At 39.8% G+C, this 18,062-nt stretch overlaps 1 protein-coding gene across 1 annotated transcript in view; it reads right to left on the reverse strand.

The window, feature by feature from the left end:
- The window catches only part of GLRA2 (glycine receptor alpha 2), a 220,244-nt gene extending 204,942 nt beyond the window's left edge, over positions 1-15,302 (reverse strand). The window contains exons 1-2 of the mRNA XM_019529298.1: positions 14,573-15,302; positions 12,332-12,465 (exon numbers count right to left, since the gene is read on the reverse strand). Coding sequence (XP_019384843.1) covers positions 12,332-12,465; positions 14,573-14,640 — 202 coding nt within the window. The 5' untranslated portion in view covers positions 14,641-15,302. The remainder of the gene's footprint in view (positions 1-12,331; positions 12,466-14,572) is intronic.
- Positions 15,303-18,062: the final 2,760 nt, after the last annotated feature.

The raw sequence follows: 18,062 nt of genomic DNA on the forward strand, positions 1-18,062 counted from the left end.
TATATATATATATATATATATATATATATATATATAGTCATATATTACCTCACTCTAATGCAGAAGCCTTGATTATATGAAATATTTAATCTACCCAAGACATTTGGCACAAAAAAATAAACAGAAATAAACTAGGGCTTTATTGGGATATCAGTGTGTCTCACTTAGATATCAAAGATCTTGGGTTTAGCTTTGACATTTGTTTTCTGTAAATTCCCTCAGTAGTCTCAGCAGAAGAGCAATATTTCATAACAAGAGTCAAATCCACAGGTATCTCTTAATTAAATCACTATTTCTGAATACAGAAAACACAGTAAAATGAGAAGGATCTTTATCAATCCATAGACTGCCATTGGCCTTACTGGTTTGTTGGAAGAGAATCTGACGAAAGAAGGGCATGAAAAATAATCTCCAGTCAGTGCCTTAGAAGTCTGTTGAAGGTAAATTAGAATTCTATAAGAAATAAAAAGTTGCACATTCCTTGCATAGCCACAGTAAAGAGGTTTATCTGTTCAGATGGCCAATATGTGCTAAGAAAATGGAATTGAACATCATTTCCTTTATTATGTTTCAAACCAGTTAAAGGGAATAAAAAGTTGATAGCTTGCAAATATTGCATACCATTACAAAGAACCTAATTCTGAACTGTGCACGCAGAACTTCATAAGAAATCAGTGATAAGCTGCTTTTTTTCCACAGGAGACTATAATCTATAACATTTATCCACAAACAGGAGAGATATTCCTACACCAAGGGACAATGGCAGTATGCATATGAAGAGAATGATAGGTTGATCATGTAGCCAGTTTCAAAGATCACTGGCTACCCACATACTACTCAAAAGAGCATTACAGTGGAATCCTGCCTGTTATAAACTGGGTATATTAGCAGAAAGGTATGTGCATGCTCTATCTCTTTTGAGAGACCCAAATGCTGGCTTGCATCCATAGATGCTTCCCAAGCAAATCCCGGGATGTCATTCTCCCCTTGTACTTGGCCTTAGTGAGGCTGCAGCTGGAGTACAGTGTCCAGTTTTGGGCTCCACAATTCAAAAAGGATGTGGAGAAGCTTGAGAGAGTCCAGAGAAGAGCCATGCGCAGGAAAACAGACCTTACGACGACAGGCTGAGAGCCATGGGGCTCTTTCGCCTGGAAAAGCACAGGCTCAGGGGTGTCTGATGGCCACCTTTAAGTTTATCGGGGTGACCACCAGGATCTGGGGGAACATTTGTTCACCAGAGTGCCCCAAGGGATGACGAGGTTGAACAGTCATAAACTACTACAAATTGTTTCAGGCTGGACATAAGGAAGAATTTCTTTACTGTCCGAGCCCCCAAGGTCTGGAACAGTCTGCCAGCGGAGGTGGTTCAAGCACCTACATTGAACACCTTCAAAAGCAAATTGGATGCTTATCTTGTTGGGATCCTATGACCCCAGCTGACTTCCTGCCCTTTGGGCAGGGGGCTGGACTCAATGATCTTCCAAGGTCCCTTCCAGCCCTGATGTCTATGAAATCTATGAAACTATGGACTTTGCCTTCTGCTAGTTTGAACTTCATATATAGCAAAAGACTTTAATAATTTCATTCTGTCTGGATTTACAAGGGGTTTTAGCCATTAGTTCCTAAAGACTGGCCTTAGGAAAATTGTTAGCCATTTTGGAATAAAGTTGCCCAGTTTGATGGAAAAAAGGTTATAGTTTCTTTTTAAAGATATTTATTGCATTGGCATCTTCTAATTCATGAAGAGATCATTTCATAATATGTTTCTTCTTAAGACATGAAGAAAATATATCTCCACATATTAACTGTTTAGCCACCCATTTTGTTCTACAACTGTAACCATTTTCTTTCCATTTTAAATTTTTATACATTTTTACATTGTCCAGGAGTGGACATTGGGCAAAGGGTTCAAACATTTGGGAAAATCCAACATTTGATGTCAAGGTCTCAACGTTAAAATGCATAAAGAGTTTCCAGAAATGGTTGTCAGGCAAATTTTTCAGTAAATGATTTAGTGGGCACATCTATACAAGACATTTTATTGAGCAGTAAATAAATCTACTGTGCAGCAAGCATCACCATATGTGCACATACTTACTGATCAGTCTACTCTGTGGTTAATTTGCTACCTCCAAATTCAGGTAGAAAATTAACTGCAGAGTAGTTAGTGCACAGTATGGCATGTGTAGACAGCTGACAGAGAGCAAATTTGCCAACACAGAGAAGCTGCCTACTGCCGGGGTGGGTTCATATCATGAAGCCCAGGTGGAGACAATGTCCCTCTGCCCTGGCTGGCTCTGGCTCCACGATTGGAGTGGGGCCTGGAAAATCGGTCCCTGCTCCCAGGGAGCTGCCTGCTGCCTGGGCAGTGGGACATTATCTCAACCTGGGCTCCATAATTGGAGTCTGCCCCAGCAACAAGCAACTCCTGGGGGCAGAGAGCAATCTCCCAGACCCTGCTCCTATCACAGAGTCAGCACCAGGAGCTCCCTGCACAGGGGGAGTTCCCCACCCAACCTGGAGCTGGTTGAGACCTGCCCCAGACCAGAACTGTTTCAGACAGATACCAGCCAGCTCCAGTCTGCATGTGCAGAGTTCCCTGCACAACCTGAAGCTGTCTGAAAGCTGTCCCAGTCTGGGGCAGGTCACATCCCTGCAGCTCTTTCTGAGTCCCATGCTCCAATCAGACAATTGAGTCAGAGGGGTTGGCCTAGCTGGGGGCTTGCTGCTAGGTGCCCCACCATTGGCTTCCCCTACCTCACAGCTCTTTCTGAGGCCCAGGCTCCACAGTGACAGAGCACAGGCTGGGAGCTCCCTGCTGATGGGGCAGGGGGTCATTGTCCCAGCCTGAGCTCCGTCATTGGAGCCTATCCTGGCAGCAGGAAGCTCCCAGGGGCAGGGAGCAATTTCCCAGTCCTAGCTAGGAGACATCTGCCTCTGGGCTGTTCCCACTGGGAAAAAATCTGCTCCCAGATGCCTACAAAAGTAGATTACTGTGAAGTAAACCTATTTAACAGCATTTTCACATGTAAATGTGCCCACTGTGTACATTTGTTAGACAGATTTAAACCCACTGATCCAACATGAAAATTACATTATGGAGCACTGTCATGGATAGGTACAAACTGTTCAGGAAGGACAGGCAGAGGAGAAGAGGAGGAGTTGCACTTCATATAAAAGAACAATATGACTGCTCAGAGCTCCAGTATGAAACTGGAGATAGACATGTTGAAAGTCTCAGAGGAGAAAACAACAAGGGTGATGTCATGGTGGGGGTTTGCTACAAACCGCCAGATTAGGATGAAGTGGTGGATTAGGCTTTCTTCAAAAAGCCAGTTTCCTGATCACAGGCCCTGGTTTTCATGTGTGACTTCATATCACCCTGACATTTGCTGGGAGGGCAATACAGTAGTGCACAGGCAATACAGAAAATTTTTGGAGAGTGTTGGGGACAACTTCTTGGTGCAAGTGCTGGAATAGTCAACTAGGGGCTGTGCTCTTCTTGACCTGCTGCTCACAAATAAGGAAGAATTGGTGGGGAATGGAGATAGCAACTTGGGTAACAGTGTCCATGAGATGACTGAGTTCAGGATCCTGAGGAAAGAAAGGATGGAGAGCAGCAGAGTGAGGACCCTGGACTTTAGAAAAGCAGACTTTGACTCACTCAGGGAACTCATGGGCAGGATCCCCTGGGAAACCAGTCTGAGGAGAAGAGAAGTCCAGTACAGCTGGCTATAGTTTAAGGAAGCCTTACTTAGAGTACAGGAACAAACCTTCCCAACTAGCAAGTATGGCAGAAGACCAGCTTGGCTTAACAGGGAATTCTTTAGCAAAATAAATCATAAAAAGGAAGCTTATAAGAAGTGGAAATGGAGACAAATAGCTAGGGAAGAGAAAAGAGCATTGCTGGGGCATGCAAGGATGAAGTCAGGAAGGCCAAAGCACAACTGGAGTTGCAGCTAGCAAAGGATGTAAAGGGTAACAAGAAGAGTTTCTGCAAGTGTGTCAGTAGCAAGAGGAAGATCAGTGAAAGTGTGGGTCCCTTACTGAATGGAGGAGGAAACCTAGTGACAGAGGATGGAGAAAAGGCTGAAGTACTCAATGCCATTTTTACCTCAGTCTTCACAGGCAAGGTCAGCTCCCAGACTACATCACCTGGCAGCACAGTTTGGGGAGCAGGTGAGCAGCCAACAATGGTGAAAGAACAGGTTAGGGGCTATTTAGAAAAGCTGGTCATGGAGAAGTCCATGGGGCTGGATGGGATGCACCTGAGGGTGCTGAGGGAGTTGGCTGATGGGATTGCCATCTTTGAAAACTCAAAGCAATCAGGAGAGGTCCCAGATTATATTTAAGAAAGGGAAAAAGGAGGATCCAGGGAACAGTCAGCATGGATTCACCAAGGGCAAATCATGCCTGACCAACCTGATTACCTTTTGCGACGAGATGAGTGGCTCTGTGGACGCGGGGAGACCAGTAGATGTGGTATACTTTGATTTCAATAAGACTTTTGACATGGTGTCCCACAACATTCTTGCAGGCAAGCTGAATGGAGTCTAAGCTGGATAAAAAACTGGCTGGAGCATCGGGCTTAGAGGATTGATGTCAATTAATGGCTTAATGTCCAGTTGGCAGCTGGCATCAGGTGGAATGCCCACGGAGTCAGTCCTGAAGCCAGTTTTGTTCAGTATCTTCATCAATGAGCTGAAAGATGGCATACAGTGCAAATTTGCAGATGACACCCAGCTGGGAGGGGGGAGGGGGGAGTAGTAAATATGCTGGAAGGTAGGGCTAGGATCCATAGTGACTTAGACAAATTGGAGGATTGGGCCAAAAGAAATCTCATGATGTTCAACAAGGGCAAGTGCAAAGTCCTGCACTTAGGATGGAAGAATAGCACCCACTGCTACAGCCTGGGGACTGACTAGCTAAGTAGCAGGTCTCCAGAAAAGGACCTGGGGGTTATAGTGGACAATAAGATAGATATGAGCCAACAGTGTGCTCCTTGTTGTCAAGAAAGCTAATGGCATACTGGGCTGCATTGGTAGGAGTGTTGCCAGCAGATCAAGGAAAGTGACTATCTCCCTCTATTCAGCACTGGTGAGGCCACATCTGGAGTCCTGTGAGAGAGTCAAGCGGAGGGCAATGAAAATGGTTTGGGGGCTAGGGCACATGACTTATGAGGAGAGGTTGAGGAAACTGGATTTATTTAATCTAGAGAAGATTGAGAGGGGATTTAATAGCAGCCTTCAACTACCTGAAGGGGAGTTCGAAAAAGGATGAGGCTAGACTGTTCTCAGTGGTGGCAGATGACAGAACAAGGAGCAATAGTCTCAAGATGCAGCAAGGGAGGTTTAAGTTGGCTACTAGCAGGGTGTTAAAGCACTGGAACAGGTTACATAGAGAGGTGCTGGAATCTCCATCTTTAGAGATGTTTAAAGCCCAGTTTGACAAAGCCCGGGCTAAAATGATCTAGTTGGGGATGGTTCTGCCTTGAGTAGGGGCTTGGACTAGATGACCTCCTGAGGTCCCTTCCAAGCCTAAATTTCCATGATTCTCGGATTCTATGAACTGTAACACGACATTTAATAGCACAGCCATCATCACTGCCCTACCTATGCAAACCTTTAATGAAGAGTTTAATAGGTTTTCTCATTCCTACTGAATTTGGTATAAAGGGCTTACTAACGTCAGAAAAAAAAAGATTATCATATTTGCTGATAGGCTAATTTGCTGTAAGTTGCAGTTAGATTTTAAATTTGCGGTTAGAAGATAGAACTCTAGACAAATGGAAATTTGAAACGTAATGTAGATAATTTAAATGTCAAGAAGTACAGTTATAAACTCAGGCTACCATTCTGCCACCTACATAACCCATGCTGTGATTAAACTGTCAGCATGCATGACCCTTTTGGTCATCATGGCATTGTGTGGGATTTTTCATATCATGTTGCGCTATCCTGAGGTGAACAGGTGGTAATCTATTCTAGATCGCTGCAGTGCTATTTCACTGTGTTTTACTCTTACTGCTGAAGAACTACATCATTGGCTGCTGTAATGCAACACAGACACCCTGTATGTTATCAATGCTATTGCCAAGAAAAATCAGAAGGATTAAGGTGAAAATGTCAGCTTTCATCAAGAATTACTATGCTTTTTATAATTTGAGAGATGGCACATTAGTATTTTCTTGGTATAAAATGTAGGCCAGAAAATGTGCACTATAGAAACAAAAATATACCACTGAGATACTAGAAACATCTACTTTTACCATGGGATCAACACTACCTGATAGTGTAAAGACTCCCATTTACTTCATTTGGTATTGGATCAGGTCCTTGACATTTAAGCTTAATGTAAGTATAATATTTAACCTATCATTCTTACTTAAACAATTAGCATATTGTAATTCAGTAACATACAAATAAAAGATCAGTTACTGGCCACTAAACATTTCAAGCAAAATGCTTTAGCAAGGAATTTCTCAGAGGAAGCTGCTACATTTTCTTCAGCTTTCTCTATTTTCTAGTTTACTAGACTACAAAACTAGGAGAAAAAGGTAAGCAAGCCTATTTTTAAACTATTAGCCAATGTCTCCAAATTAAAGGGCCTGGAGTAATAGATCATTTCAGTACACTGTTGTATTGGTTAGAAGGGTAATACAGAAGTGCATGGGAAACCAAGCTAGTTTTTGGAGGTTGTTCAGAACTATTTTTGATACAGGTGGTGGATAGAGGATATGGGGAAAGCCCTCCTTGATTTGTTACTTATGGATAGAGAGGATTCGGTTGAGAATCCAAAGGCAGAAGAAAACTTGAGTGACAGTAATTGTGTAATGGTAGAGTTCAAGATCCTAAGGAAAGAAAAGAGCGGAAAGCAGCAAAATAAAGACACTGGTCCTCTGAAAAGCAAGCGTTAACAAACTTAGAGAACTCGTGAGCAGGATCATGGGAAAGAGGGAATCCAGGAGATCTGGTTGTAAAATTTAATATAACGGATATGAGAACAGGCTATTTTGATGCAAAGGAAGAACAGGAAGAGTAGCAAGAGACTGGTATTGCTGAATAGTGAACTCATCAATTACTTGAAAATTAAATAGAAGTCTCACAAAATGTGGATACCTGGCCATATTACTAAGTATGAATCTGAGTATAACACAGGGATATAGGGAGAAAATCAGGACAGCTAAGGAACTAATTGAGATATAGCTGGAAAGGGAGATAAAAGCAACTGAAAAAGCAGTCTATAAGTATGTTAGAAGAAAGATAAAGACTATAGAAAATATAGCCCTTATATTGAATGGGGAGAGGAATCTAATAAAAGATGAGACAGAGAAGTTTTAAGTATTTAATACCTTTCTTACTATCACATAAGAAGGAGTTAGGAGCAAGGAAAGGAAAGAAAAAAATCAGCTTAGAGTAGGGAAAGAACAGGTTAGAGATTACTTAGAAAAGCTGGTTGATTTTAAGTCAGCAAAACTGGATGAAATTTGTCTTAGGGTACTTACAGAATTGGCTGAGGTAATTGCAGAAAAACTGACTATTATCTTTGAGAATTCATGGAGATCTGGAGAAGTCCAGACAGTTGGAAAAGGATATAGTAGTGTTCCTCTTTGAGGATCCAGGGCATTACAGATGAGTCAGTCAAATCTCAATACCTGGAAAAATCCTGGACAATACAATATTTTTCTAAGCACCTGAAGGATAACAAAGTAGTGATCAAGAAGAGCCAACATAGACATGTCAAGAGCAAATCATCCTTGCTTTTGACAAACCTAATTTTCTCCTACAGTAAAGTGATGGGCTTTGTAGATAAAGGAGAGGAATGGATTTGATATATCCTGACTTTAGCAAGGTTTTTGACAAAAGTGTTCATGATTTTTATTACAAACCTAAGAAAACAGAGTCCAGGCAAAACTACTGCAAGCATGCTCAGAGTAGTCATTAATTTCTGGAAAGAGGTATCAAATGGGATTTCCTAGAGATCTGTCCTGGGTCCAGTACTGTTTAATTATTTCATTAATAACTTGGAGAAATAACACATGCATCCTCAGTACTGAATTTAGGATGGAAAAATGAAAATCACAAATACAAACATGGAATGACTAACTAATTTACTGCTCTGCTGAAAAGGACATAGGAGTTGTACTACATAGAAAGTTGAGTATGAATCAACAGTTTGCTATTGTTACATAAAAAACTAATAGCTGTGGGGATTAATTAACAGGCATGTTGTATGCAAGTCACAAGAAGTGATTAATTCACTCTGTCAACACTGGTGAGCCCTCATCTGGACAACTGAGTCAAACTTTGGGCACTATCTCAAGAAATACATAGAAAAATTAGAAAGAGGTCAGAAGAGAGAAAAATATGATTGGAGGTCTAGAAAACATGACTTACGAAGAAAGGTTGGAAGAACTGATTGCATAACAATCTTCATATTCATTAAGGATTGTTATAAATAAGATGGTGATACACAAGGGACACAAAAAGGGCCCCAGCAGACATTACATACATCACCCAAGTAACATGTTAATTAGGTGATACATTGCAACATGACATACATTCAAGTAATTTATCACCCAATAAAAAGGCCAACAAGCTCCAAAATTGGCAGACAAGCCTCAAAGATGTTACTTGCTAAATGTAAAACATCTTTGTAGCTAATTTATAGTGGTCTTTAATTCGAATATGTGACATATTCCAAGAAGTAAATAGGAACAAAGAAAATTTAGGTTGCATATATAGGACTATGAAAATGGTTAAGCAATGGGACAGACTGCATAGAAAGCTGAATTTTTTAAGTACAGGTTTGAAAACACTTGGCAGGAAGGATTTAAACATGGATGATCCTATGTTAAGCAGGATCTTGGCTAGTTGACTTCTTGAGGTCACTTTAAGTCTATTCTTCTATGAGTGTATCCTGGATACAATTACACTCTCTTTTGATAGTTTTTCACACAATATTTTATTGGAACTACAGGAAAAAGCAGACTTTTTTCCTATTGAAAAGAGTTATAATTACTGCATGGAAAGGGCCCTCTAATAAAGAAAATTACTGCAAAATGACAAAATTTTTATTTGTATCATTAACATTTAATATAAGTTAACATTCTTTTTGTTGCTTCCACTTTATTCATTTGAAGTTTCTAATTCAAGAAGGCAAATACAAGAAATACGGTGATCAATTACTTTATTTGAATTAATTTTTTTAAATGAACAAATATTTCTTCCCTCAATATAAAGTGAATGAATCAAATCATTATCTGTTTTCCAGTGATTCAGGCTCTTAACTGTCCATAAAAATGTATTTGAATTAATTTATAAGCAATAGCATGAAATATGAGGATAAGCCTACAATAGAGCTGCTTTCTTTAGGAATTCCAAACTATCTTCTGACAGAACAAAATATGAGTCCAAAAGAAAGCTGTATAATTGATGTGAAACAGAAGTAATCTAGATGAATGCACAGCAAATGACCAAAGTACTTTAGTCTGGGATTGCTTTTGTAAAATGTAGTTAACAAATATTGGTCCTTTCCACAACTATATGCAAAGACAAACAGCAGACACCATTTTTCAAGAGAATCACTTCACAGAGATATTTTTTACTTAAAAATACTTGAATGTATTGTTTCCATATATACATTTTCATTAAAAAAGAAGCAATCCAATATTTTACACTTAGTACATTTTTGTAATTTAGAATGTTAACATTTTTATTGCATCACATCACAAAAACTGTTTAAATAGACCTATTAAATATTAATATATGAAGCATATGGCAACACTGTCACAAAACTGGATTCAGTACTTGAAACATCTCTATAATATCCAGGTTTATAAACCTGAGGACTTGACCAAGGGCACTTGATGCTTGAAAGCTTTCCCAGTAATTCTCCCAACTATGCTGTTGGATCCAGTGAAAAATATCACAAAAAACAAACTCCAAACCAGCTTGGCTACAATATCATTCCAACTTTACTATAAAATTAAATTAACTTTGATCCCCCACAAATTCTCTGCCTTTTGGTACTTTAAAGGGAAAATTGTGCAAAAAAGGAAATACTGCCTTCAACTTGTAGTTTTTGGAAAAGTCTAATAAGAGGTTTGGCATTCATTAAAATTGTACTTTTCCAGCTGTAAATAAGCCTACAAGACAATCTATGGCTTGCCAAAATTTTCTTTCATGATGTGATGATCAAAACTCTCTATATAAGGACTTAACTCTTGAAATTTAGATAGTCAAACATAATACCTTTGAAGAAAGAATGGGAAACAGAAATGGATCCTTTAAATTGTTAGAATCTTTGTGTTATGACTTAGAGAATTCTGATATGGAAAGCTGTTATGAAAGTTCATTTTTATTTCAAAATGACATGAAGTACATTTCTGCTCTGAAAAGTGGCTTTGCAAAAACAACAGTATGATATTCCATATTTATTGTCACCCAGGGCGTAGTTGGGAAGTAGGCTGAACTGTACTGGGGAAAGTGAGCAACTTATGCTCACTCATTATGTCAAACAATTCAGAATGTCTCCTGGAGCAGTGTGCCCACTGCCCACCCTTTTATTGAATTCATCTTTCTTCTTCCTAGCTCTGTTCACTAATGTATCAGAGAAGCAGAGCAATAAACATGTATTTCCTTACTCTCCTCCCTCAGTATGTCCCCTAGGAAGGAGCAGTCTCTGAATTCTTCTCTGCCAGGGTTTCGACTGCATCTAATCCTACTTGAGCAATACAAGATGGAGGAGGGGAAAGCTGTTTGCACTCTCCTCCCAAGTACACAGACAGGTAAAGGCTAGATAGAATTCATCCTGAATGGTTCCACATTTCTTTCTGGGACATGTTCAAACTTAATTTTCACCATATAAAATCCCAATTAAATCCATGTGACTCCATGGGGTTTGCGGAAGGTGGAATATAATATTGGTCTACTATTAATAAACACAGGTTCCAATTCAGGATAGACATTAAACACATACTTTAAGGACAGGTTGAAATTCCAATGTAGTTAAGGGGAAAGTGTTTTCCTGAACAAGGACAACAGTTTTTCTACTTGCCGGCTTTATAAATTTGGGATATAGTGTCATATTAGGCTCTTTATACTTCATGCATCTTAAAAAGTAAAAGCAACTCAGCATTCTAAATTCTGAAGTTTGCACATGTGGGAGTGAAGGCAGAAATTGGTTCTTGATTTGAAAGGTAATTAACATTTTTTGTCATTGATGTGTGAGCTCACTTTATCACACTAGTTGCTCCCATGGGCTCAAAAATGATATTCCATTTTACACTCATACCAACATCTTTCACTGCAGGGATAATAATAATAAGAAAAATCTTTTGTTTTGTTTTGTTTTGTTTTGTTTTTTAACCAAAGGCAGCTGATACAAATCTGAATACATAGGAGGAATGGCCTTATTGAGAAATAAAGTACTTTTCACTGTTAAAGTATAACTGCACTTTGAGCTTAGAAAGAGGCAGTTTAGTAGAATGGTAGAACTTTCTAGCAGTTCTAAATATGTAAGAGAAAAGTTGATCTCCCACCTCCTTTTTTTTTTGGTGGACCAAAACTGGAACTTGCTTACATAGGTATTGAAAGGGCAAGAGCAGTGGAAATATCACTTACAGACTAAACCTGTGCTGAAGCTGTGGAGGCCTTAAAATCTACCATCATGTGGGCTGAGGCTGAGATGCTTGTATGATTCCCAGCACGGTAATACAAATACTGGGAGAAAGAGGAGAAGACAGGAAAGTAGCTAGTCAGATAACAGACCTATAACTCTACCTATTCATTGGAGAAGGCAACAATCTATGTCTATACCTGTCCCTATTGCTAAGGGTAGCTAGAGGAAGTCTGCTATGTGGGTGATCTGACATTTAACTGTGAGGGGACAATTTTATCTCCTCCAAGGGTTTACATGAGCACAGACTTACTATTTGATTTTTTCTGGAGCATTCAGAATTTTGCTTTGCATGTTTATGAACTTCAGGGATAAGTAAAACCAGTACTTTTTAGTAGAGCAACCTGAAACACACTCTTATGTTTGTTACTTTGGCCAATCATTAGAGAGGTTCTTGGAAGTGGCTACCAGCAAGAGCAAAACCCAACTATGTTATAAGTGTTACTGTACTGTAATTTTACGTATCAGGAGCCTAATTCTCTAATGCATCCTCTACGGGGTTTTTTGGTGCTGGAAGAATGGATGTCCATGAAATTAGTTTGCCAGAAAACTGGAATAAGAGAGTAATTAGGTCTGAGATGTAAAGTTACTAAGCCCATAGTCAGTCAAAAACATTTGCCAAAAAAACCCGTAATGACCAAGAGAAACTTACCTTTAAAATTTGGTCTGATTCTTGCATCATACCCTGAAGTCCTTCCCATCAATTTGTCCAAAAAATCTGAAGGAGACAGGGTCTGTGAGGTGGATTTTCCAGATCTTGAATCATGTTCTTTACAGAAAGCCGCCCTAAATAAATTATTAGCCACCATTAGCGACTATTCAGCTTGTACTGCCTTTCATTTTATGGGGATATTAAGCTCTTTCTTTGAAAGTAAAATCCTCATCAACACATGGACTGAATTAGTGAATATTTCAGTAAGAAAATATATTTTCATTTTCATTAGACAACTTTATTTTAGAAGTAAATGCAAGTTTCAAGAAAAGAAAAATATTAATGAAATACAATTTGCTATTCAGAAAACTTAACTACAGAAAGAAGATTGTTAAATCATTTCTCAAAGATATACTTAAGATGCTCTTTATCTGCCATATCATTCCATAAAGAATTCCCATAAGGCTTTTGATACCCCAGGTTTATGTTATTGTCTGAGTTACATGTATAGTATGGAAACTATTTCTACTTCAAGTTTTCTTAAAAGTAGCTTCTAACTTCCAGCAACAACAAGAAAAATGCATCATATGACAATAAAAAATGTTGACTTTGTAGTCTGAAGAAAAACATAAGCATAGCAGTATACCTACTAATAATACCTGAAGGAATGTCAATAGTTTTAGATCTGATTCTTCCCCAACTGTGTGCTTATTTTCCCTGGAAAGGGTTTAAGAAGCAGTCACATTGGATTTTAATCTTTTATGAACCCACCACAGGCAATGTAAATGGTCATTTCTCCTCATCACTACCATCAATTGGTCTTTCTATCCAGGCATTTTAAATAAGTCTGTATTTTCAGGTTTTAATGGTAAAGTAACTATACCATTATATATTTGTAGCTTTGTGTATATAGCATATTAGATATCTCAGAGAAAGGGAATCTCAGATGGTTGATCCCAAGAGAAAAGAAATCTGGAGACACTTGATATGAATATATTTTTTCTGTAGGGAATTGAATTCTGTCGTAAAACAATATTCTGTTGGTTCTTAAACTACCTGTTTTATTGGCTGTATATTTTAGTAGTCTCTTAGAGGTATCTAAAATAATCATATTGGTGTTTCTTTTATAGTATTGATGTATTCACATATGTGCCCAAAAGGCATCATTCACTTTTAATAGTATTTCACGTTACTGTTTTATAATTAATGTGTGTATATATGTGCACACGTGTCTCTGTGTATCTATCTGTAGAAATATACAGTTAGATGCACACACAGGTTATCTGAAATTTGAAGCAGATAATATAGCTAGTTTTTCCTCACTAAAACGGAAGTATTATTGAATCGAGTATGTTATTTTCAGCACTTCTATATTTTGTAGGTCCCATTTTGACAACTACCTGCTACTACTTTGATATCTAGCTTTTAAACAAAAATGGAAGAATATTTATTCAAACTTTATTTGAATAAGTATAACATATTAAAAATGGAAAGCTATTTATAACACTTAGTTTGAATAAGCTAACAAAATTACTTATGTTTTCACTTAAAACCACCAGTTGTGAGTTATGTTTGTTGACACCTGAAACTTGTGAATAAAAATTTTTTTCACTCTGTTGCTCTATATCCTCTCTCTCACATACACAAACTTTACATTGGGTAGACATACATATACCATAAAATACAGTCATGGATTGAATAATTATTTTAAGTGATAATCCTGCAACATTTTTTTTTTATTGGAAAAGAGGTCAATGGTTAAATTCAAAGAAGATAAAATTCCTGTATACTGCCACTCAAAATGTAGTCTTGTCCAAGGTTTTCCCAGAAGCAAAGAGGAAACACAAATAACCATCTCCCTGACAAAACTGGTTTAATCATTCCTATAGCTTGGGGAGAAACCAAACCAACCTACTAAATAACTTCCAGTGCATGTGGAGATATTAAACTGCATTCCAAAGGAAACAAATGACACTCAGCTCTGTAGCTTATATTAATTTTTCAGTGAAAAAAAAATGTGTCTTTAAACTAGAGAAGTAGAAAACATATTGCCCAAACTTGATTTTTTTTTTGTGTTTGTTACCAAGCAACGGGGCTCTTCAAGTGTAAAAGATATAGCTCACATTAAACAAACGTGAAATGCTCTCAGATGGAGCAAATTAATTAGGTTATTGTGACACAGTTTCCTTATGTTTTCCATGCCTTTTGGTAAATATCAGCAGATAGAATCATTTCACCTACCTGAAGTGGTTTGCCTCAAAGAAAAATGCAAACAAGGCTGTCAAAATATTCACTAGCTGCCGGTTCATTCCTCCTGTTTTCTGTGATGATTTATGGAAAATATCCCAGAAATGATTCCAGAGAGAAGCAGGAAAAGAAAAGTACCTCGATGCTGCCTAGATTCCCAAATACAGCAATAATTTATGTGCCTTGAAAATAGGAAAGAGAAGATCTGGATTTTTACAAATTGGGGGGAAAAATTCAGAAGTGCCAGTCCTCGGAATCATGGTCAGGTTAGACCCAGATTCATCCCCAGCAGTCAACAGAAATGAGAGGAAGCATCAGATCCGGTCCTTCCCGGGCTGTTTTAACTGAATGCTCAAAAAGAAAAAAAGGGGGGAAAAAGACAGAGAGAAAGGAATAGAAGAAGAGGGGTAAAAAAAAGAGCCAAGAAACCCTGCTATCTTAAGAGCATCCTGCAAAAGGGAAAGAAGCTGCCACACTGGAGGACTCTCTGCTGTGGGTACTGTTTTATTTCCCTTTTGCTTTGGAAAAATCAGTGTCTCTTGAGTCGTTGTGGGAATGTTGGGGGCTTTTTTTTTAATCTATTTTCTCTCCTTGCATTTGGCAGTGAGCTATAAATATTGCTGGGGAATGATTGCTGTTGGCTGGAGAAAAAGCTGAGTTCCTGTGCGGGAATGAGAGAGAGGGGGAGATAAGGGAGAGACGTGATCTTACCCCTGACTATAAATTTCAGCACTTGGACAGCTCCGAGCGTCGCTTGTGCGCATGCCTCTTTCTCCGGCCGGGGGGAGGGGGGTATGTGCGAGTGTGTGTGTAAGGCGAGGGGTCGGGGGCTCGGCCACAAGACTCGCCTCGAGGCTTGATCTCCTCCCTCCAGAGCAAGCGCCTCTTCTCCTGCCCCAGCCCCTCTCTGCCTGTGGGAATGGATCGGCTTGCTAGAACAGGGCATCCAGCATCTGGCTTCGGATTCCAACAGCTGGCGCAGCTGGCCAGAGAAGGGAGGAGGCTGATGGGCGACTGTGTTAAACTATCGGCATGAGAGAGGCAATGGGGAGCACGCACGAAGTCGGGACGGGAGGGGGGTCTGAAAGGGTGGGAAATCCTGTGGACTGTTCCCAAAGGAGGAGGGTGCCAGAGCCAGGAAGGGGAGGGAGCCAGTTTCTCCCACGTGTTGCCTAGAGAGAAGGGAAGAAGACCGCCCCCCACACCACCTTCTGCAGCCCCATGGAGGCAGCAAGAAAAAGGCTCCCCTGAGGAGAGGAGGCAGCCCACAGTTCTGGTCCCTGTGGAGAAGCAGCAGGAAGAAGTGGTCTCCAGTGCTCAGTGCCTCTCAGGTCCCTGGAGAGTAAGTGGTTGTCTCTTGCTGGGGTATTTGGCAGATGTGGCACTCAGATTTCCAGTCCCTGTTTGGCATCCAACCATGCTAGGAGTTACAAAGACCCTGGGCTAGGGATAAGGAAGGAAGAGCTCCCTTTGCTGGTGACCCTGAGGCAGAAGGGGTACAAAACACCCCCCTTTCCTGCAACACAGAGCCTGGCTGGAGAACAGAGCCTTCACCTAGAACCAGGGGGAAGACAAGGAAATGTGCCCTCTCCTAACCCTAGTAGGGCAGGAGAGGAGACAGAACAGCTGTGTCCCCTTCCTCCCACTCTTCCTTTGTGGTAGTTCTTTGGGTGGTGGGGGCAAAGTGTATGACTTAGGGGCAAGGGCATAAGGGTTATGAGACCCTTCCTTGCCCATTACATTATAAGGATGAGGATACCTCATGTGGGGAAAGAGGAGAGTGCCTCTCAGACCGCTGGACAGTAAGTGGGAGGAGTGACACTGAATCTAATCCTTGTGGAGACAGAGGTAGATGAAGTGTTTCCCTCCTCTAAAGCCAAACCCCACCTCTGTCCAAACTCCCCCTCTGTCTGTTTTCATAAGGCAGGAAAGGAGAAAGAGCTGTTATTTGGAGCTTTTCATCACAAAGCTCAAAGTGCTATAGACAAGAGTTGCCTCTTATTCAACCCCCATCCCTTCATTTTATGCCTGAGAAAAGTGAGGCAGAAGAAGTAACAGTGAAAGATCCAGGAACAGAACATAAATCTGGTGACTCCCAGTCCAGTGTTTATTTCTATTGTTTCACATTTAAAATCTGCACATTTTAAACCAGAGCAAGATCTGGTGTCACTGAGACCTCTGTTCAAGAAAGGCGTTTCACATCAGCTGGTGCCTCTGATTCTAGTTACCAGTTGAGAGCTTGCCCTACACTTTGAGCTACACTGAAAGCATAAAAGAGACCTACCACTGCCCCACTGAAAAGGCAGTTGGGGGTCCCCCTTGTGTGCAGTAATATCCAACAGCCCACATTCTCTCACTAGAGCTAGCTAAAATCCCCATCCCATTTTGGACAATCCTTGCTGTTGTGTTGACTTGCTGGAGAATGTAACAAAGGGGCATGAGTCAGAGCAGTAACAAGAGGATGTTAACAGATCCCAAGATGAGAGAGGCAGAAAGGAAGGATAAGATATCCCTTATTACACGTGCTGAACAGAGTCCTGGCACATCTAAGGGCAGAGCTCATGTTTTCATACAGTCCCTTTTTTGGTAAATAATGAATTTCTTGGAATATGCTCCCTTTTTTAGCAACCTTAAAGTCAATTCATGCAGAAATAAAAGGCATCTCCACCCACTCTAACACTTCTTAAATAAACAAGTTACTTTTCCTACCTGTTTTCTGTCCTGTCCAGCTGTATCCTCCTCCTCATCTATGGAATCAATCCACCTGAACATTATTTTACTCCCCTAAACATATTCCCACAAAACACATGCTTTTTAAACACCACATATAATGATATTTCTCATTCCCTTTGATGTGATAAAACCCACTGTTTGTGACACACAGTTTTTCTCATATTTATAGCCATTTTTCAGACTTGAAGAGTTGTTTCTGTGTTCCCCAGTTAGTCAGAGATCCAGGCTACATCGTTCATTAAATTAAAAGCAATTGTTTTTATTTAGTTAAGTACCATTTATTGATAAAAGTACGACTTAGTGGCTATGCTCAGAAGCTAACAGTCATTGATTTTCTGCTCCTTTAAGATAGTACACAGCATCACACAAGAAAAAAAAATACACTAACATGTTTCAAAGACCAAAACAAAACCAAAAAAGGAATAAAAACATGCAAATATAAGCCTACCATGATTTTCTTGCTCCCTTCTCTACCAAGACAACCTGAGCAACAGTTTGGGAAGCTCAGTAGACAATATGCATGTATTATAATCACTTCCACAAATGTTTAACAACAGATACCAGAAATATGCCAGATCACCATACTGTGATATCCAATAACGTTGTAGGTAGATAGTTTCTTTGGTTAAGATGCTGTTAAGTGGGATAATTACTATTTCTGGTCCTGTGGTATCTCATTCAGAAAAATGCAGCCAGAGAGAAATGACTTTTGGAAATATCAGAAAACATTGGAGTTCTTCTTCCCTCAGAT

The sequence above is a fragment of the Crocodylus porosus genome, unplaced genomic scaffold (genome assembly GCF_001723895.1).
Source record: "Crocodylus porosus isolate Cpor-Errol unplaced genomic scaffold, CroPor_comp1, whole genome shotgun sequence".
In the NCBI taxonomy this organism is placed as follows: Eukaryota; Metazoa; Chordata; order Crocodylia; family Crocodylidae; genus Crocodylus; species Crocodylus porosus.